The 22,417-nt window shown below is 39.1% G+C and overlaps 1 protein-coding gene across 4 annotated transcripts in view; it reads left to right on the forward strand.

Moving 5' to 3' along the window:
- Positions 1-327: 327 nt before the first annotated feature.
- The window catches only part of rtkna (rhotekin a), a 36,706-nt gene continuing 14,616 nt past the window's right edge, over positions 328-22,417 (forward strand). Inside the window, exon 1 of one of the 4 annotated variants that reach the window (XM_049003430.1) lies at positions 328-903. In XM_049003430.1, coding sequence (XP_048859387.1) covers positions 808-903 — 96 coding nt within the window. In that variant the 5' untranslated portion in view covers positions 328-807. Of the gene's footprint in view, positions 904-15,275; positions 15,589-21,334; positions 21,451-22,417 lie in introns of those variants that run through there. The other 3 variants (XM_049003457.1, XM_049003446.1, XM_049003441.1) reach the window with 3 other exon arrangements.

The following is a 22,417-nucleotide window of genomic DNA, read 5'->3' on the forward strand; positions in this document are numbered from 1 at the left end:
ACCTTAGTTTACCGGGCCGAAATAATACCTAGCAATTTTTATTTCTATTTGCAATTTTACGTTTGTAATTTCAGTTTCTGTGTTCACACTTTTTAAGAAGGCTGGGCTTCGTTAACTAAAAAGAATCGTCAATTGTTTTTTAGTGTGGTGCTTTTGTTGAGTGCTCTTTTAAATTCATTTTGGTTTAACTCGTCATATAAATCGCAGTGCTCTTTGACTTACTATACGGTCCCGTTACTCATGTAACTGCGGAGATGTTGCCGTGTGTCCCGGCGCTGGCGAAGCCCTTTGTGTCACAATGTACAGACGGCACTCGCATCTGGAAGAAACGACACAAAGAAAAGTACTCCATTTAAAAGACCTTTTATTTCCCCGCTGTTCGTGCCGGATACTACCTTTTAAGTAGTCCATTCTTGCAGTGGTAAAAGGAAAACCCGGACTACCCAGCGTAACAAGGCTTATTCACAGTAATGTTAGACAGAAAGACACTACTCTGCACCCGCAGTTTAATGAAGATTCGATGCATAACAGCTGGACTGTTGGTTTTGCGCCTCAAAGGAAACAAATGGTCAATTTTTGATCAAATTCATTTTTATTTTGCTATTCGGTAAAGCAGTTACTAAGCAGCGTTCTGTGAAGCGGTAGGATCTGAAAACCATACCCAGGAGATTTTTATTTCATGGATTCCCGTTCGAATTTACTGCTGTAAGATCCAAACAATGGTCCTGCCTTTTCCGAGGTGCTGACAATTAAAATTGGGTCAATCATCAAATAAGTTTAGCTGATTATTGGATTAGTACCTGAGGGATGTCATTTGACAAATTCACAGAAATGGAGGAGAAACTACATATACTGGAGGATCTCAACATGATTTACATTCGACAAATTGCCCTGAGTTTACAGGTAATGTAAATGCAAGATTCATATGCTAAATATGTTGCTTTTTTCTTCCAAATTTCTGCGTTTATTGAAGGGTTATATGGGGTATTGCACTTTTTTTTGAGAATGTTTACATATTAACTCAAAGCTGTTCTTCAAAAGGCTGTTTGTGACTAGGATTTAAAGCACGAATTTAATTCTTAATCACATCTTAATCTTAATTTAGATGGCCAGGTTACATGATGTAGGGTCTTGAGCTTTTTACACCTTAATTTGAATTTTTGAAGCGCAGTTTAAAGTTTTATGTTTAATAATTCTATTTAATGTGGCCTGCTGGAAAATAAAATAAAAAGATAGAAAATATATTACTTTCATACTATTTTCAGTTAGTGCAACACAAAAAAAGGTTTTCCCTTTTGATTGTTGTTGTATGTTGCACCTTGATGCTGTGGGAGCATTATTTCGTGCCACTATGTACCTTTATATGGATGGTATGACAATGAAGCTAACTTCACTTGATTATATGTATCATTATGTACACCAGCATTCAAAATTCTGGACACACTTGCGTTTAATGCACTTGTACCCATTTAACTATGTTGTTTACCTTATAGGCATTGGGGCAATGGGCTAATACATGTCAAATATTGCAATGACCAAGAGAATTGTTCAACATCTCAAAATTTTCTCAAATTTAAGACTCTTCAAACCAGCCCCCCTTTACATCAATGACAGCACTGGCATTCTTTCAACCAGCTTCCAAATGTATAGTCACTGGAAATGCTTCTCCAACAGTCCTGAAACAGTGTCCATAAGTTCTGGGAACATTTTGGCTACCTTGCCTTCTTAGTCTTCGATCCAGCTCTTCCCAAACCAGCTGTATGAGGTTTAGGTCGGGGGATTGTGGGGGTCAGGTCATCAGTCACAGCGCTCCCATCTTGTCAAAAAACTAATGATTTTCATTTGGCGTGTCCAGACTCTTGACTGGTACTTTACATTATCAATAGCCGTGATTCCCAGTCTGATCCTCGGAGACCTACAGACGGCCCACGTTTTTGCTCCCTCCAAGTTCCCTGCCAGACAGTCCACTGACAGTACAAAAATGTGGACTGTCTGGCACAGAACTGGGAGAGAGCAAAAACATGGATCATCTCAGGGTCCTTGTGGACCAGGTTGGGAGATGCTGATCTATAATGATTGAATGATTTTACATTTTTGGAATAACTTGTGTTTAATGTAGAGAAAATAAAATTATTTGTGTTGAGGGAAAATATCAACAAAATTAATTGTAGTAACTAAAGTGAGATAAGGACTATTGCATTGTTATAGGGAAATACTGCTTTTAATTAAGAATGTTGCCAGACAAGAGATGCTGAGCGGTAAATTTTACATTTCCTCACTTTCTGGTTTTAAGCCAAAATCGTATGAAGCTGCTGTGCTTGTTTTTTGCGTTTAATGGTGCATGTTGTTTCAGTGCTGGCTCATGCTCAATATACAGATGGAATTCTCTTTTTGATGATCTACTGCTCTGGAGTAAATTGCAGTCTTACCTGACATTTCAGCATTGAGCATCTATGCATCGTACCACTTTCTGTACTGTACTCAGTCCCTAAAGGGGACCTTCAATGATCTTCAATTGGATGCTAAAGTTGAAGTCCCAAGATTGGGAATCACCTGCTTAAGTGCTCTTAGTATCATCTACTTAATAGTGGGTCTTGATGTTCTTCTGACAACATCACCAGCCATTATCAGCCGATTGCATTCAAAGTGATTTAACGATGATTTAATATGCAGTTTCAAGTTTCTGCACCGAGACCCACAAAGTGGAAAGCTATCACATTGCTTGTCCCACTATACATTGGATTTGGATAGAAGACCATTTAAAACACTGGTTACTCTCAGCTCTAGTCTGAACCTTGGTTTTCAGATCATACGATGCATAAAGAGATACAAAGAAGTTACGTTTTAGCTAATATCTTCTGCAATTGGTATTAATACTCTAATGCAGAAATTCATCTAGTATGTATGTGAACCAATAACATACATAATTCTCTTATCATCTTTATTAATCTTAATTATGGCTTGATTGTATGTTTGCAACATTAGCTGTACTGGGTTTTAATGGCTTGTGCTCATGCATCATTGAAGCAATAGCAGATCTGAGTAAACAGAGTGGCTTTGTATTAACTTAAAGCTTATGTTTTCTGCTTTTTCTGGAAGGGGGTGTTCCATGAAGCAGGATTAAGTTAGCCAGGTTAACTTATGCTAGAAGTGATGGTTTCCAATAGGATTGCTCCTAACCTAATCTCTTATTGGACAGTCATGACTTCTATCTTAAATTAACCCAGCTGAGAAATCCTGCTTTGGGGGACACCCCCTTGGTCATTAAAGTGGTTACATTCAATAGTTACTCTGTGTGCTGGAGCCTCAGACAGCTTCCATAGAAAAACAGTGTCCTGCAGTTGAGGTTCTGCAGGGCAGACCTCTGCATCTCGTACCCACCTGGCCCCTTCCCCATGAACATTGCCCAGATATTTCTCAGCACTGTGTTTTCATGCACCAATAGCCTTTTGTACTTGTTCTCCTCATCTATATCATCTATCTAAGCTCTCTCAACTATCCATCTATCTGTCAAAATGTAGGGTTAAAGCTGGAGTTTGTTTTACAGTACACAGAAGGTAGTGAGATATTTTGAAAAGAGCCTTACTGTATGTTGTGCCTTCCAGGCGTTGCCCTTGCGTAGGTCTATTTATAAGAGAGCTGCACATATGGCTGTAATTGCCGTTCTGTGTCTTGAGGAAGCCTGCGTCAGAGTGGGAAAGTTTCGCCTGTAATTTGGATGTTGCTACATTTTTAGCTAGGCGAAAAATACACTAAACAATCTTGAATTGCAGTTAAAAACTTACAACAGTTCTGCTGTTCTTCAAAGCAATTTATTTGTTAGTTCTGGTGTTCAGGGTAAATGTACAGTGACTTGCACAGGGCTGTAACAGAGTGTGGCATGTCCTGCTAATGTGGCTATCGAGATTCCTGGATGTGTAATTGAATCTTGCTCAATCTTTCTCAATTGATTCAGCAGGGATGTCCAGAGAGAACTTTCCTATGCTAAGTGCAATAGCTCAGTCTCTGAATTGTGTTTTAAAGAAAGAACTTCAGAGTACATTTCCTTGTCTGGAATTTGCCCTAGTTCTCATCTGTAAAAAATAAAACATTTTTATAGCATCTTCAAATGGCGTATATTTTTATTAGTTAGCAATTAAGATCCTGAAAGCCTTAAACCTTCTGTATAGGCCTACATATGTGTCTAAGCACCACTAAACATTGAGGAATTTATATGAGTCTGCAGTAGTAATCAAAATTAGAGAATGAGTGACATTAAAAGTAATTCTAACATGAATAGAAGAGATGCATTTTAATCATATTTCATCAATGAAAATTACACATCAGAAAATAAAGAAATTTTTAAAAAGTCTCCAATAAAAATTAGTGCAGTCATTATCGATTCTATATAATATAATATAATTATAATATAATATATTTAGCGCAAGGCACTAAACCACTGCTGGTACACTCATCCACACACACGGTCAGTTTAGGCACACCGATTCATCTACATAAGTTGCTTTTTGGACAGTGGAAGGAAACCAGAGGATCCTTAGAAAAGTCACGTACACAGGGTGAGCATGCAAATGACGCGGCAGTGTGAAGTGTGACCCACTGCGCCGCAGTGCCGCCCTGACAGCCATTTCGTGCACATGCAGCTGTCACACCCCATGGACTGCAGTGGTGTGGCTGGTGAGCCAGCATAACTGTGCTGGTATACTTGCACATGAAGCTGGTCCCTCAGCAATATATCAGTAATGATGCTGGTCCAAGAGCACCAAAATACAACATACAGCCACAGGAAAAAATAAGAGACCGCTCTATATTTTTAAACAAATCTGCATTTTTAAATCTTGGTTTAATCTTGTTTCTACTGGCAGAAGCTACACTGAGCAGCAGGTTGCTTTCAGGTTCAAAATTTCAAAGACAGCAATACACAAGAATAAGGTGAAGCAGGAGACACTGGGAACGACCAGAAACCAGCCAGGTAAAAGACGGAAGCGGCATTCTAATGCCAGAGATGACTGTTATGTTATCTGACAGTTTCTCATGAATCGGAGGATGATATCAAGTGACTTTCAGAAGGAATGGGAAACATTAAGTGCAGGTGTGAAGTGCACAGCTAGGACAGTTCGTATCAGAGTCCTAGAAGTAGGACTGAAGTCCCATATAGCTAGGAAGAAGCTCTTTATTAATGGGAAACAGAGAAGAACCCGGCTGCAGTTTGCAGAAAAATCTATATTATTCACAGATGCATGTCCATAAATCAAGAAATGAGTGAAACAAAAACTTGTGCTGTGTTGGTCTATGCTATTTTTTCAGCAGGGTTTGCAATTTTAATGATGGTTCCTTTTCAAAATCAGGCCTATTTAGTCTAAGTCTAGGGCGATGCTCTGGTTAGTGCTGCTGCTTCACAGCAAGAAGGACCATGAGGGTTCGGTCCATTCTGTGTGGAGTTCACACGCTCTCCCTGTTTTCGCCGGGGGCTCCGGTTTCCTCCCACGGTCCAAAAGCATGCAGGATAGGTTGATTGGTGAGTCTAAATTGGCCCTGTAGTTGTGTGAGTGTATGCGCCCTGCAGTGTGTTGGCAACTTCCCAGGGTTGGTTCCTGGGATAGGCTCCGGTCCTCCCTATCCCCCGGTTGGGATTAAGCGGTTTTGGAAAATGGATGTATAGTCTAAGTTTACTGTCGCTGCTTTTGCTCGAGCTCTACCTGCCCTCTCTGAGAAAAAAATCATTCTTGTCCTTGCTGTTGGACTTACTCGTAGACTGGGTGGAGCATTTGTGAGAAATTAAATAAAAAATGACTGAAGAGGGGATATGCAAACAGGAACTGGTTACGAAAAGGCATTCTTCTTCCTCTGTATGGAAATATTTCATATTACAAAGAACGCTGTCAATGTCATTTTCAGCATGCTTGGTCTGGACTGGAGAGTGGCCGGTCAGTCTCACATATTTCCGATACCAAACTGGTCTGTTCATGCATGCATCACATGTCATACACACAGAGGCAATAGCCTCACAGCCATGTGTGTCAGGGTCAGCATCCGTCTGACCCTACCCTTTGTGCCTCTACCCTGTTTGGCCAGCAGGTGTCGCTGGTCATCCCACCTTTTCACTCCCTTTTCTAACCCTTGTGTGTTCCCCTGCTCCTTGGACTGCCGCATAGCTTAGGGCAGGGTGTCAAACTCCAGTCCTGGGTGGCCGGAGCCCTGTGTAGCTTAGCTCTTTCCCTGTTCCACCACAAATGATTCACCTCAAGAGCTGTGTGGTAATTAGCACAAAAATGTGCAGGGCTCCGGCCCCCCAGGACAGGAGTTTGACACCCTTGTATTATGTATCATTGTATTATGTGCTCTGCTAATATTACTCTGCCTGTTGTCTTAGTCCTGCTCCTGGTGTTGCCCTGCATCCCACCTTTGTTACTTGTAGTTATCTTTTGTTTTTCCCATCTGACCCCTCATGGTCCTGTTCCTTTGTGCATTTCCGCTGTGTTCTTTGCTCATTTCAATAAACTCTAGTTAGTCTCTGAGCCGCAAGTGGATCGACACCTGATTTCCTGCCTGCACCATGCCCCGAGTCCAGGACAGCATCAGCATAGAAGTTCAAAACTTTAATACCATCTGAGAGAACAACTACTACAGTTTTATTTGGATGTTTGAATATCCAGAGTTTGAAGATATTTTACTGTAGAATTTAAAAAATAATGCCCTCTGAATTTGGCATTTTTTTCCTATTAAGACCCATCAAAAATCAATGTCTGATGTACCATAATTGCTTTATGAGATCGTATTAAGGTTTTCAACCAATATTTTGATGTTGACCCGATAAATTGTTGTAAATGTGGCAGATCACACATTGATTTCCAATGGGTCTTAATTGGGAATAAATGCCAAATTCAGAGGGCATTATTTAAAAATTCTACAGTAGAAAATTTAAAATTTCTGGATATAATAAGTGCAATAGTTGCTCTATCAGATGGTATTTAGACCTTTTGATTTTGATCAGAAAAAATGCTGTGAATATGGCAGAACATGTATTACGTCTATTTAAGGTGGAAGGGATTTTGCGAATAATAAACTGCCGAATATGAAACCAACTTCAGCTCGTATGAAAAAAGCCTGATCTTAATCTATTTTACTAGCAATGAAAGAATTGTACAGTGCGTGCATAACACGCGATGTCGGGGTTAATAATATTACACTGCCCCTATTATTATTTGGAACGGTATAATACACTTGGGCCTAAGTTTTATTTGGATGTTTGCAACCTTTGGATTTCTTTATTTTAAGACGAGTAAAAAAAAGAAAAGTCAATGTCATGTTGTCTGGTGAATTTGAACATACTGGAATATGGTATAAGTAATTACCATTTGTTTTGTTATTTTAATCTTGCACATGGTCTTGATTGGTAAAGAAAAGTATGTCAGATAAAGCTGGATGTACAGCAACTCGTTTTCAGTTACTTCTTATTTGTACATCTTTCCAGCCACAAACCACTGTATTTTTAGACTTGTTTAAGTGAGAGAAGATCCGGTAACTTATTGCAGTTAGGGGGAAATTGTGAAGTTTCACAATCTCTTTTATTATGAAAATATGATTTTGCATTGACGAAAAGCTGATTTTCGTTTGTATATGCTGCCAATTTTAGTTCTTAGAAAGAATCGGCAAAAATCGGTATCGGTCTGTTCACATTTGCAAAAAAAAAAAAAAATCGGAAATCAGAATCGGCCAAGAAAACTGCAATCGGCGCATCCCTAGAAACTTAATGTATTTTGAGATTTGTAAGAAGAAAAGAAAGATTAGGAGTCACAGACTCCAGTGTACGAGTCATGAAGCAACGCTGATTGCCCGTTCATTCGCAAACAGCGCCCTTCATATGGTAACGATAAAATAATCCAACAGTCGTTACTGGGCCAAGAAAACATAGCAAACATAACAAAACTCCCATAAACAAGAGGACATGTCTGGGTTCTGTTTACACTGACTGATCGAGGAGCTACAACATTTTATTTTTATGATGTGGGAGAGTTTTCACTGAGGAAATACAATAAAAGTACATCTCTTAAATTCAAGGACAAAAGCGAATTCGGATAAGAAGTAACTGTGTAAACTGCAAAATGTACTTGTTCTCTAATTTTGATTGGTAGCCTACTGTAAAAACTTGTTTTTAACTAAAAATAAAAATATATATAGGCCATACAAACTGCAGGTCGTTCATTTAGCATTTTCCCACTACCTTCATGGGACTTTTTAGCAAGTATAAGACTAGAAAGAAATCATCTTAGTTAACTTGTGTTTCTCAAAATACATGTCGTAAAATACCTTAAAATAGTATGGATTGTATTTGCTGAAAATAAGATATTTTACGCAAAATATTAGCTTTTTCATTAAAACACGCGTATTTCACATAAATCATGCAACTTACATATTCTCTGTTGGTTCGAAAACACGTTTAAAAACAAAATTGAAAAAAGCTAAGCAGGAATACATTTCCCAAAAGCATAGCTAATTACGTTAACAACTTACACATTGGGAACTATCAAAAGCAAAATGTTATATTTAAAAAAACAAGCGTGATTCCTGTTACCAGTTTGTCATGCATTCCTTTGTTCCAAGACCATAAATGTATGTTTCATCTTTCAAAAAAATGCAAGCCAATAGCCTACTATTATTTTAAACTTATGATTAATCACAATAAGTATACAGAGTATTCAACTGGTTGTTTGAAACAAAGTCTTGGTCTTGATTTTTACTTTCTGGACCCAAATTATTCACCTGTTTTCCAAGGACATTGACAGGCATTTTGCAAGATAGTGGGCTCCTCCAGGGTGCCTGAAACCCTGTGACGTCAGGTCGTTGAGATGACGGCTGGTGGGGTGACCCTCTTAACCACTGGAAGAGTTGTCATTCATTCCAAGAGCTACATTTCATTGAAACTCTAGAAAGAAACTAAATCATTTAAGTCGATTCAACACTAGCTGAAATTGCTCATGAAGTCACTTCCGGACAGGGCAAGAATTTGTCTTGACAGGGTCTCATCATCTGGGACAGAAACTCACTCCACAATGACCAAGCCATGTTGTGTGGGCAGAGAAGAACTGGTCCAAAGTTCATTTCAGTAACGAAGGCAAATTTAATTTAGTTGGTTTAATAGTTGCAATAATTTAAATTACAATAATGTCACTTGTTCCCTAATTTTGATCACTATTGTATGCACATAAACAGTAATCATAGCAATTAAATGTAGAATTGACTTACATATTGGCTTTTTGGGAGAAGTTCAGATAATAGATGTCAGATTTATTGTTTAGCAGGAACTGGCATTATCAGAGGTAATAAAGCTGTATTATTAGATGGTAAAGTTATTTGAAAACCAAGCTAATTCAGCGACCCGTCAGAATATACCACCATGTGCAGACACCTGTTTTAATGAATGGGTTTACTATAGTACTGCTGGCATCTGTAAAATGTCCTTTCATTTTCAATGCATTACTTTGAAAAGTAGAACATCACTTTTATTGTGAGTTATAACCTTGGAGAAGGGTATATTACTCTATTTCTAGGATTTATGTTACAGTGGAACCGCAGGCAGTGCAATACAGACGCTCCTCTACTTACGAACTTTCAACTTACGAACTTTCGGATATACGAACTAAGAGGACTGTAAGCCCGAATTGTGTTTCTTGGGCTCCCGTTTCCTGTCCGCAATATAATTTTTTTTCTGCGCGCTAATTCCGCCTAGTACGACTTCTGGTCGCTACTCCCGCCGCGCAGCAGCATAGCGTGCGTACTCCCAGCATCCTAGTTCTATGTTCTTCCGTATACCCTTAAAATGATGTTGAATAACGACTTACAAACATTTCAAGATATGAACAGCCGTTTGGAACGTAACTCATTCGTAAGTAGAGGAGCGTCTGTACTTCTTTTATTTCCTTTGTGATTCTCACTGAATAGATTCATTAAGTATCATTGTTTCATGAAGGCAGAAAAAGACTATAAATCCATCCATTTTCCAAATATTATCCAGTATAGTTACAGGACGTTTGGAGCCAGTCAGCACAAGGCACGGAGAGGATATCAGTCCATCACAGGTCACACATACCAGAAATGCCAGTTGGCACAGCCTCAAGTCTCTCCAATAAAAGGGTGAAATCTGCAATCTTCACAAACAGATTGTGGGTGGGATGCAAACTTCTCACTCTGGAGGTGTGAGGCAACAGTGCTGCCTACTGAGACACTGCACCACTTCTTTGGGAACGTGACTGGACTAATTACTACTTATTCCTGAAAGTACAGGGCAGTTGCCCCCTCCCACACCTGGCCAATCAGGAGCGAGATGGTGAAGTGTACGCAGTGGGAATTGGTCTGCTGGTGGTCGATGTAGAATCCTCACTGCAAAATAAAGGTTCAAGAATGGTCCAGATTACCATTTTACTTATACAGAATTGCAATTGGTACCCCAGTCAAGGGACATGGAGGGGCCCGGGGCAGTGAAATTGCTGCTGACTCTGCTGTACTTGTGCCACCACCGTAGTCAACTGAGCGATCTGATCCAGAGCCTCTGTGGTTGACAATGGATCTCCGCTGGGTCCATGTTCATCAGGTGAAGTATTCTGTCATGTAAAGAGACTGGAAGAAGCTATATGCATAAGTTGAACCATTTAGAAGCACTGGGCAGACTCAGAAAATACTCAGAGGAAGGAAAAGCAGTTCAAGATCTTCATCCATATACAGGAAGTACAACTCATCAGGCCCCAGAACATCCCCCATTACTGTGACCAAAATAAATAGTTTGAAATGGATGGATTGAATAGGTATCTTAAGTAACATAAAATAATGTTACTTAAGAAGTATTTAAATGATACACCATGTTAATGTTTTTTCATTGTTTTTCAATGTGAAGTACTAGCATGTTCCAGAGGTTTTCAAACCTGATACTTACATTTATTTATTCAGGAGAGGCTTTTGTGATATATTCTGTGGCTATCCTAAGCTGCATATACCATATACCAAGCGGTATATGCAGAGTTGCAAAGATTTAATCTTATTTCAAGGAATATAATTTCTGTACTAGATCTCACTCTTGGTTTGGTTAGCCTGAAATAAGGTTGCAGTGAGCCTCCTTCACATTCCATATGGAAACCAAGCCTTGATGCTGATAGGAGTTTGTAAGGTTCTTTACAAACAGAGTGTTCTTAGAAACATCCATTTTTTAGTCAATAAATATACCCTGTCAGTGTTTTTCTGGCTCCATTTAATCGCAGATGTTTTTGTTGAGCATTGCAACAAAAAACATTAATTGGAAACAAAAGAAAGAAACATAAATGAATGTAATTTTGGTATTTTAAATTGACATAAATTTGCACTATTTACAACTGTTATAACTATTTTCCCAAACATAGATTCATAAAAACCAAAAACAATGATCCAGTTATTTTTAGAATGTTGGATGATTAATTGAAACCCAGTCAGCCAATAGTCTAATTTCCACATATGCATTTTCATCTATTATTGTGGGGTCATGCTATTCTGCTTTGACATGTTGTATGTTGCAGAAGGATTTACCGCAGTGTACTGCAGTATAGATTTTGAGTGGACATTGGTGGGTGAATTAGAAGGTACAGAGTGAATTAATCAACAGCCCACACCCGGAGTTCTTGGCTGCTTAAAGATTGCACTGCATAATGCTATTGACAAAGCAAGGATATCAAATGAGAAAGTATCAAACAAGTCAAAGCAATACACATGTTGGTTCACAAATGCAATGAGAATTATTTCCAGACCCTTCTCTGATTTTATAAATTAGGTTCAATACTATTGGATGCTTTAAAATGATCAAATTTAATAAGTATTTCAGCTGATGCATGTAATATGTACCCAGCAGTTTTCCTTGCAGACCATTACATGCCCTTACAGACTGTCAGTGACCCAGACCATAGTTCATTGATTTTACTTGTTACTCATGAATAATTGGTGCATTACATCCAATTTTGTATATAATGAATTTTTCTGCATAGGCATTTGGCTAATGTAAGCGCAATGTGGAGATGTTACGCACAATATGTAATTTAAAAAGGGCATTCGGTTGTATGAGTATAAACATTCTTTTTATATGCTTGTTTGGTTGTTTGTGTATTAAGACACATTGACTGAAAGAGAATTTACTCCTGGAGGTGACAACTGTGTTCAGACTAAACTAGAGATGGCGCAATATCATTTTTTTCTGCTCCAACCCCAAAATTGTATAATTGTTATGTTGCGCAAACAAAAGATATGACACTACGCTACAGGAAGAAACCAGTACGAAGTATACAATGGAGCACAAAAAAACAAAACTTTTAAGTAGTAATTATCTTTAGAAAGAATATAAATCTGAAGACATGTAGTTCGCATAATTTTTCCTGTGTTCTGACATTAAAATCAGCACTAGCCTTACATACAGTGCAGCTGTTGCTTTTTCTTTCTTAGGAGTGAAGCGCAGTGCTTTGTAAGTTACGCAGCCGACATGACAGCTCAGAAGCACATGAGGGGCTGAAGAGCGAGCCGTCACGTGATCCTCACTTCTCTTGCCGCTACGTCGCAGCTATGTCTCTGATGGAAAATCAGACTGGTTTCTTACTCCCCTGCTCCTCCGATATTTGGTCCACCATTTTTTGCTGGTATCTGGCCGATACTGGTAGTGTCTATTAAATAAGCGCCATCTCTAGATTTAACCCCCAACATTCCGAATTATCCATCCATCTTCTAGGACGGAGCCACAGTGAACATGGAGCATATTCTAGGCAGCATAGGGCTCAAGGCTGCAGAACGCTGCAGACAGGATGTCTGTCCATCGTTGGGCACATACACAGCTGCACCAGTACAAATCTAACTGCATGCTTTTAGACTATGGGAATAAAACCAGGCAAAAAGAGAGATAATATGCACAGGCACACTGTGAGAACTCATACACCCAGAGCTAGGAATTGAACCCACTAATTAGGTGCCAATTTGCCTCATCCTGAGATCATGAAGTGCTTCCCTTGGATCAAAATAAAATCAACTAATTCTGGAGGATTTCCATGACGGTTTGTTTGTTTTAAAGTACATGTCAGTGTGCAGTATGACAGCCTTGGCCAAGTAGATGATTAAAAAAATGTTTATCCTGATGGTAGAACATTATTACGGAAAGATACAATCACTGGGATAAAAAGATTTCACAAAATTTGTTAAGGAATGATCCTCTGATCAGGCCATAGCTGCATGATAACAAAAATATAAGTAAGGCACTTTGCAAAATGGCCACCATGAAGCCAAAGGCAACCTTTAAGGGCCTTTGCAGGCCTTTATGGGAGAGGATAGGCATTATGCAGTTTTTGTCTTAATTATGTAAGAAGACATCCCAACTCAACCTCCATGTGGGGTAAAATGTTTTAAGGTGCGACTAAGCCAAGCAGAATAAAGGGGGAATGAATGTGTTTCTGTAATGGTGGGAAAATAAAGGACTGACATGACTCTAATAAAAAGAGCTCTGCTCTTTATTGAGAATGTAGCTATCCAATGAAAGGTTCAGAAGTCAGCATGGACATTACCCCATCCCTTCAGGGTGACACCTGAGGCAGACAATGCAGGTAAATACATGGAAACTATTAACTACACATTAAAGCTCAGACCTCCCCTTCCAATAGCATGCTGGGAATATGCAAATAGGACAGGAGCATAGTGCCGAAAATTCAACAACTGCAACTATATATATATATAGGAGGAAAACCTAGTGCCCTCAATAAAGCTGAAGCATATATCTTCACATTTCAACAATACAATACTCCAAAGCTTTTCAGCCAAAGCGACTAAGGCATGTTTAAAATTAAACCCATTGTCCCAACAGTCCAGTCAGAGCCCACACCTCAAACTTCAATATCTGTGAACTGACCAAAAAAAAAAACTTTATGCCAGATATGATGGGAGAAATGTTACCTTGCGTTCTACTTATTCATTGTACACTAAGACCTTGTCATGAATATATGTATTTATTTTTTTTAAAAAACTTAGCACATTCAAATTAAATGCAGCATCAAAACTGCAGGTATACAGAGAGAAGCATTGTGATTTAGTGTGGGTTTGTGGCCTCACAACTCCACAGTTGTGGATTTCATATCCAGCTTTTCCTTTGTATGTGCCAGAGTCGGGTCCATTCTGGAATGCATTCATCAATTCCAATCCAGATCAGCAAGGGGAACTGGAGTTGGAGTTTAAATCTCCCTGAAATTCAAATTCAATTCCAATCCTGTTCCCCATAGTTTTTTTCCCAATCCCAACTCCAGTTCCATTTCCTGATCTGGATGGGAATTGATGAATGCATTCCGGAACGACGCCAATCCTGGAGTGTGCTTAGTGTTTGCAAGGGGTTTTTCCCGCCCAGTTTCCCCCAGAATTATGCCCTATATTTCCTTGGATTCATGAACGATTAAAACCTGCTCTGAACTAGATATGAGGTTATGCAAAATGGATGGTACAGCGGCTACCCAATAATAAATCATCGATGCGTGGACTAACTCTTCACATTTTTTTGTATCGGCAATGTAGTATAATAAATGCTGCCATTAAAATGAAGCATACGCATTATAAAATGTCTATGTATCTTTGGTAAAAAAAAATACCAGCCAGTGAATGAAATGTTCCATGGATAATGGGCATAAAATGCGCATCCCGTCAGTCAGTTTTCGTTAGGCAAACCAGCGTTTGGGGAATCGGTCACTTGAGATCAGTACGCGATCCACACCTAGGAAAGTACGCTCAGTGTATATTTTGAGAAGCTGTCCTAACCCTAAATAGAGTCTCGACTTCATGGGAGCTGCGGGAGTGATCTGGGCTACGCATAAACCCGCGTCAGGGGAATATTAAAATTCGGAACTGAAAGAACCGTTAATAAATGCGTCTTGATTGTTAAGGAAAACAAATTACAGGCACAAATAATTCAAAAGTCGACCCGTATAACTTATATTTACGTGTTATGAAATTAAGTCAACAGTACACTCAATCTGAAATTAATTTCAAAATTAATTTGAATTGTCTATTTATAAAAACTGTCTATGATAAAAATACAGACCGTCAGATAAAAATCACCAACGCTTCTTTCCTTTCACCGTCTCCCCCACCTCGCCCCACTCCTTCTCCCGTTGCTTGTTGTTGATCACTGTAGCACACCCGCCCATTCAGCTGCATCTCTGGTTGGTCCTCACTGTATTCAATCTTACCTCCGAGGTTGCATCTCTGGTTGGTCCTCACAGTTTTCAGTCTTGCCTCCTAAGCTGCGTCTCTGGTTGGTCCTCCCTGTATTCAATCTTGCCTCCCCACGTCTGTAAATTACTTAGAGCTAGAGCTGATGACGGACGGGGTAGATGAACAAGGTCAGGTGATTCAAGATCCGTCTTGACAGTACCTATGCTGCAGTATTGAGTATTCAGAGGGACCGTCTTTTCCCCCACCCGATTAACAAAAATTCAAACTATCGATGGATTTGAGGGCCATCGCGTATATTATCACATTAAACTGCTGCCCGATTGGAGAATTTGCTGTTTTATCTGAGACACTGCGGTCATGAACTGCTCCAAGAATCATATAGTAAGTGGAAATATTTCTTTGTCGCTATATAATTTATTACCTTGTTTCAAATACTTGACTTGAATGCTCAACAGATTAGTTGTTAATGCCTAAATGGGTATAGTGCTCATATCGTTCATTGTTCGAATTTCATTAGGTAGATAAGTTACCAGCATTGCAGGACATCCTGTGAACTGCATCCCGAATAGAAGAATCTTTTGGATAAATATCAGGGTCTAATAAACTGATAATAATCTGTCAAATAATTTATCAGAATGGTGAGTCCCTGAGAGACACTAATATGACTAATGTGTAATATAATATAAAATAATATAATATATAATCTACACCGAATACAGTTTTACGCAGAAACCAGTTCAAGTTACTGTGTAATGTATAAAAGGTATTTTGTAGCTGAAGGGAAAGAGAGGATATTTGCTATCTGCAAAATAATATTTGTTATGTATGGTTGCATGTAATAATATGCAAAGTAATCAGTTGACGACTGAAGCGTCTTTTATACCTGGTCGTGTTACGTGAAAAAATATATTACAGCAACACTGGTATATTGTTCTTGTTTCACTGGAAGCTGGTTTTGTTTATCTGGAAATTTAACAATGTGTCCATTATATTGTAGCAATTGTCCGGGACCTAGAAAGGGTGATTTCAGTGTTTACAGTCTCACAACAGAGGGCTTGGCCAGCTGCACACTTGTTACTATGGATTAATTGTACTTTTGTGAACAGCATCGCACTAAAATTACGCTATCCTTTTGTCCATGATCTAGTGATTACTATGGTGTAGTATTTGATATGCTGCGGACATTTCAGCCTCTGAAGCCTAGACCTTGTACTGGGAGGTTTTCCATCAATGGTATCTCCTCTTACTGTCATCTCTTGCTCCTGAAAGTTCCATTAGGGAAAAAAAAGCCTACATTGGATAAGAATAGACCATAGATCACTGCAGTTCTTCTTCCTTCTGATTCAATCAATCACCTTCTGGCATCTCATCCCCACTACAAGCCTTTATGATAAACATTATGAATGTATGCAAGGGGAATTCCACCCAGTTTTAATTCCTCCATTCTTCTGAAATATTTAAAATATGATATAGACATTATGCTAATGTTATAGCATTAAAAACACTCAGATATAAACATGAGGATTTTCCGTTTTAATTCATGAATTGGACAGACGTGATTTTTTTCTTCTGTCCTCTAGAATCACTCAGCCAGCTTGCAATATTTTTGTTGAGTGTAATCAGTTTTGACTCTGTCACTTTACATTTTAGATGGAAAAAAATATATCCAAAAAGACTGAAGCTTGAAGATGATAGTCTGATGGTTATATATATACAGGCCATTGATGGTTATGTGGAGTGTGTGATGCCCTGGATAACAGACAATATGGCTAATCATACCGATTGTGAGGTGAATTTGGGTTTTCAGAATGGTCACTGTTGCACTGCACTGAACTTAGACGAAGCATGCTCAACATTTATAAGGTCAGCCAGGCTAAGTTATCTTTCGCATGCTCGCTTACCTGAAAAGCACTTACCAGTAGCTTTGCATTTGTAGTCTGCTGGAAATAAGTCAGAGCCAGGGATATCTGTGCTTTCAAAATGCACTGGAAAACTTTGACGCTGGGAAGTATGGAGTTAGTTCCTTAATGGACTGCTTTGCTTTTAGCATTGTGCATAACATCACATTAAAAAGTTGTGTTGAAGCAGGCTGTGTTTGTATTAGTGCAGAATGTTTTGACACTGAGTTTGTTGGAGTTAATGACTTTACCATCCAGCAATCTAAAAATTCACAGTCCTGCATGTAGACATTATCAGCATGCCGGGAACAAAATACAGTACAAGCATGGTCATTTAGCAAAATTATATATCCCTGTATATTTCACTGCTGTGTCCAGCTATTTCAGGAACCCTGTAAAATCTGTGTTGAGGAAAGTTGGTTCAAAAATACTTTAGTCATAAATGAAAAAGGATACAGAAATCAAGATTCCTGCAGTCTTTGGCCAGTCTTCGCTAATGATGTAATGGTGCTATTGTTCTGAAGCCAGACAATATGAAGTTCTAAAATATCCACTGTCCAGTGAATTAGTTTTTTTGGTTTTCTAACTTTTTGAATCAGAGCAGACTGCTGACTAACCTAAAACTTATGCCAAAGCCTTTGCCAAGTTCATCTGTTCTTTCCTCAGACATTTTCCCAGCAGTCTGAAGGTATCGCCAATATAGTAGGTATTCCCCTCCATAATTTTTGGCGCTCTGTTCCTCAGTGGGCATGCTAATGAAGCTGATCCTAGTAGCAACAGAACTCCCTGGCAGCCAAAGCAGAGTCTGGCAAATTCCCAGCGTTCCCACTTTCTGCGACATTGGGGCTCATTTGGCAGGGATGTGGACTTGCAGCATGTGGACCCCTGCTAATTAAAGTGCTCTGCTTTATAAATGCTACCTTCTGTAGAATAGCTAGTCCCAGTGTCTGATTTGATTTCATTTTCAGTCAAACTTGTAGCTCCGGTTGCTGCTTTTTCTTCACTCTTGATCAGGTTCCTGAATCTTCTTTAAATATTATTAGATTCTGTATAAAATATTTCTTTGCCAGATTAAACATATTTTCAGAGTGAGGAAAACATTATAAACCCTTCAGAACAGATCCTGGGAAAGCTGGTGTGATTTTCTTTAAAAGTGAATTATTTGAACATGTATGTTCCTTGGCCAGTACATGGACATTTCTGTAATTCTTGATCAGTGCTTTTGTTCCCTGTAGTGCGATTTGGCCATCCTACTACAGGTATGTGGGATGAAAGTGACTCTGTTGATAGACCTCCCTGGCTTCCTGTGATTGGAAGCATAGCAAATAAGAATTAAGCAGTACCACTAATAGTCTTTGCCACGGTTGCACTCCAGCCAAGTGGAAATGCTGCACAGGAGGCCAAGGTCCCAGTAACTGAGGATGAAGCTCAGTGGAGTGTATTGCCACTGGCTCTGTAGTATTGTTGGGATGTATTTTTCCTGAAGTGGAATCCATCTGGTCTGGAAGACAGAGGGCTTTGATAGCATCCTTAAATCAGGAACCAGCATGCTCAGAATCTGAGAATCAGATCTACAATGGTACACAACTATGTCCTTTGGAAACAATCATCAACAATCAACCCTAAAACACTGTCCTCGATCCTATAGCCTTTGAGTTGCTTGGCCATTCCCAGTTAAGATGATTAGGTGAATATATGGTTTCTAAAACCTGAAAGCAACTTATTTTATTTGCCTTGGCTATTGATGGTGTCTTTTTCCATCTTCCTTTGTAGGAAACATAAATTTGATTGCGGCTTTGATGAGTGAATTGCGGAGGGGACTAATCGTACAATCACACATCAATGGAGTGTTAAGGCCACTTCAGGTTGTAGGAGGAGTAGCAGAAATCTTGGCATAGTGAAGGATAGCACCAGATTATCATGTGTACGCTGTGTCAAGCCAAACCAAGCCTTACCAGAATGTACTGCAAAGCTTAGTGATCAAAGGATGACAAACCATGAATGTTCCAGTTCTGGAGCTGTTAAAAAGTTGAATACCATCAGTGTTCTGTTTGTGAATGCGGCTGGTTAAAAGCTGTTTTCATTATACAGTTTAATGCATGTTTCCCATTGCTTCGTGTTTTGCTCCTTGTCCCTCAATGAAATTCTCTTAAATCAAAGTACATATGTATGACATTTGCTGGATGATTGTCCAGTGTGTTTGTTTTTAATCTGTAGTTGAAAAATTGTGCAGTTTTTTTTTAGTGCGTGTATCACTTTTTTGATTCTACATGGGTAGAAACTTTTAAATATTTCAAGAAGTGCTATATAAAGTTGATCCCTTACAGCAATGTCAGAAAATGAATTTATTAATTTACTTTTATTAATTAAATTTTCTGTCCTTGGTGTTTTGCTCTGTATTTCTGAGTTTATTAGCTAGCAAGCTATCGCTTAGGCTTTTTTTCTTTCAAATTGTCTAATGGGCCAGAACACATTCTTTGTACATTGTTGTCATTATTAAGGTAATTCAAATGATGTTGCTATTATTTCTACATAAGATTAGCATGAATCTGCCATTGAATGGAGACGCATCTTATTCCAGACCCTGTAAGGCCTTGATGCAGATGCAGAAATCCTCGCGTACAGACAGATGAACAGTGGGGAACACTTGCTGTCTTTGTGTGGGAACAGCTGGAAAAGGATCCACAGTTACACTCACAGCGTCATAGTGACACATTGCTCTTCGGAAAAAGTCTGTTTCTCTCTCGAGTCTGAAATTGTTCTCCTATACATGAAGAAATTAATAGCTGGCATGCCTGTATTATTTTACGAATGTATTGAATTGGGACTATACTTTTTATGGTTTTGGAAAAATGTGATAGGGATCTGGAAACAAAAGAGAGTTGTATTTTTCTTTTACTTTTATGTGGTTGGCTCTTTAAAAAATGGTTCTTTTTTTAATTCTGAATGAATTTATAATTTAAGAAATCCCCTAGCTGTTAATAGCGGTATACTCGTGAAATAGCTGGCTTCTCATTTCTTTCATGCGAACAGGAGCCATTAACGCAGATTTTGTTTCGTGAGTTCAGTCTGCTACTGTGTGTGTCTCCTAGGAGTCCTGCCCTCATTGCAGTGCCCCACCCTACACATCCAGTCACCCTCTGCCTGTGGGAAAAAGCACAGCGAGGGAGAGAGGAAATGGAATGAATCAAACAGCCAGGCACATTTCTGCCGACCTGCTAATTAGAAAACGCCTCGTCTGGGTCAGAGTGCTTCTGCGCGTGTGTGGGAATGGTCCGGCCTGTCCGGCATGTGCCTCTCGTATGCGGGTGTGGCCCACGTGTGACATACCTGTTGTATATGATATACACATCAGTACGGGATTTTAATACTGAGCCTCACTAATTCATTCTTGGAGATACTTCATTTATATACTTGTGTCTGTTGATGAAGTAGGGGCTGATGAACCGGGGGGCATGTCCCCCCAATATTTAATTTGCCTTAATTCATACCCCATTATCAACTTGTGAACTTGTGTAAATCCCAGTCATAGAAGTATGTGAGTATGTGTGGTCCAGGTACACATTACATTGTGGGGACCAAATGGACATCCCAGAACCCACTTTTCTTCTCCTACTTCAGAAGGGAGAAGTTTAGTTAAAGTTTCTTTTGCATAAGGTGTCACAGTTTTCAATTGCGGCTGCAGTATCTTGGTGCGGAAAACAAAGGGGTCATTTATAAAACTCTTTTTCGTGGTACGCTAGTCACATTTATTGTAAACTGCATATGGAACAGTATCTGCTGTGAATGAAAATACAATTACAATGCTCTTTAAAAATTAGCTTATGTAAGCTCCTCCATATCATGTCATTTACTGTTATATTCTGATTATAGTTTTCCCTTAGTTGAACTGGAATTCTAAGCTACTCTTTAAATCTCATTTATTAATGGAATTCAGTGCAGAATCTTATTCTGCTTTGTCTCCTCGATTGCTCAGAATCGTACTACGTTTATTTTTACCTTCTCTCTCTCTTTGTTTCCATTTTGTATTTTCTTCTCGTTCCACTTTGTGTTTCTTTTTGCTTGGGGGCGGCATGATGGTATCCACACAGCTCCAGTCTTAGTGGTTTAAAACGCACCTTCGCTTGTTTGTGTGAGCAAATGTGTGCCCTGCGATGTTATGGCGTCCTGCCCAGGGTGTACCCCAGCCTTGGGGCCTATGCTTCCCCCCCCGCACTAGGATAAGTAGTTAGAAGATAGATGGGTGTTTTTACTGTTGCTCTCTATCATGCTGTGTCCTCTCTGTGGGAAGCAGTTGTTGTTGTCAGTCTACCAGAGGCAGTTTGAGAGACAAAGAAATAAAGCTGTAAGTATAGAAACAGTCTTCACCCTACTTTTCCTTATTCTGCTAAAAAAAGCTGGAATTCAAATTAGAAACGCCGAATTTCCTTTTGGCACTAAAATATCTCACTCAATCTACCTCGAGTTATGTAGACTAAAATACACACATAGTGTATTAGTATCATCTGTGGTGATCGTGTTTTTTGTGTTATCATTTAAGGAAAATGTGCATTTTGAATTAGTTATTTTCGTCTCTGTGGAACGTGTAGGTGTTTATATTTATGGTTAGTTTGTACCGTCCTTCAAAAAGCCGATTGGCTGATGTTGAATTCCTTGCTGTGCCCATAAATAGCCCATAGTCTGTGAGTGAAGAGGCTGCTGACATATGCTTCAACAGGAAAGTCCAACTAGGCGAAACATGATTGCAGCATAAATAAACAATCAAGCATTGATGTTCATTTACATACACAGTACTGTGCATAAGTCTTAGGCAGTCAAATAAAATGATGAAATGATCTTTGTGTTTGTGCAAAACTATGATTTTATGTCCAGAGGAGGTAACTTCAGGTTCAGAAGTATAAATCCAGACCAAGATTTTGTTTCAACCAACCAGTTGAGCGTAAAGTCACATTCACAGAGTACTCAACTGGTTGGTTAAAACAAAATCTTGGTCTGGATTTGTACTTTCTGAACCTGAACTTTCCACTTTTGATTATGCCTGTAAAAGTGTGATGGCTTAACCATTTCAAAACCTCTCCTAAAATCACCCCAGTATTTTGGAGCAATTATCCAGTACACCCGTATATTTTTTTGATTTACCCACTAGCAGACTATAGCTAATTGATACCTCTCTGACTTTTAAATATTAATTTACTCAATGAATTAAGTAAGGGGAGGGTATTATCAAATACATGTAATGACTGGGGTGACCCTGAGGAGAGTTTTGGGAACTGAAGCGGTGTTCATCTAGCCATCCAACTGGACATCAGTAA

Source organism: Brienomyrus brachyistius, chromosome 2 (assembly GCF_023856365.1).
Source record: "Brienomyrus brachyistius isolate T26 chromosome 2, BBRACH_0.4, whole genome shotgun sequence".
Lineage (NCBI taxonomy): Eukaryota > Metazoa > Chordata > Actinopteri > Osteoglossiformes > Mormyridae > Brienomyrus > Brienomyrus brachyistius.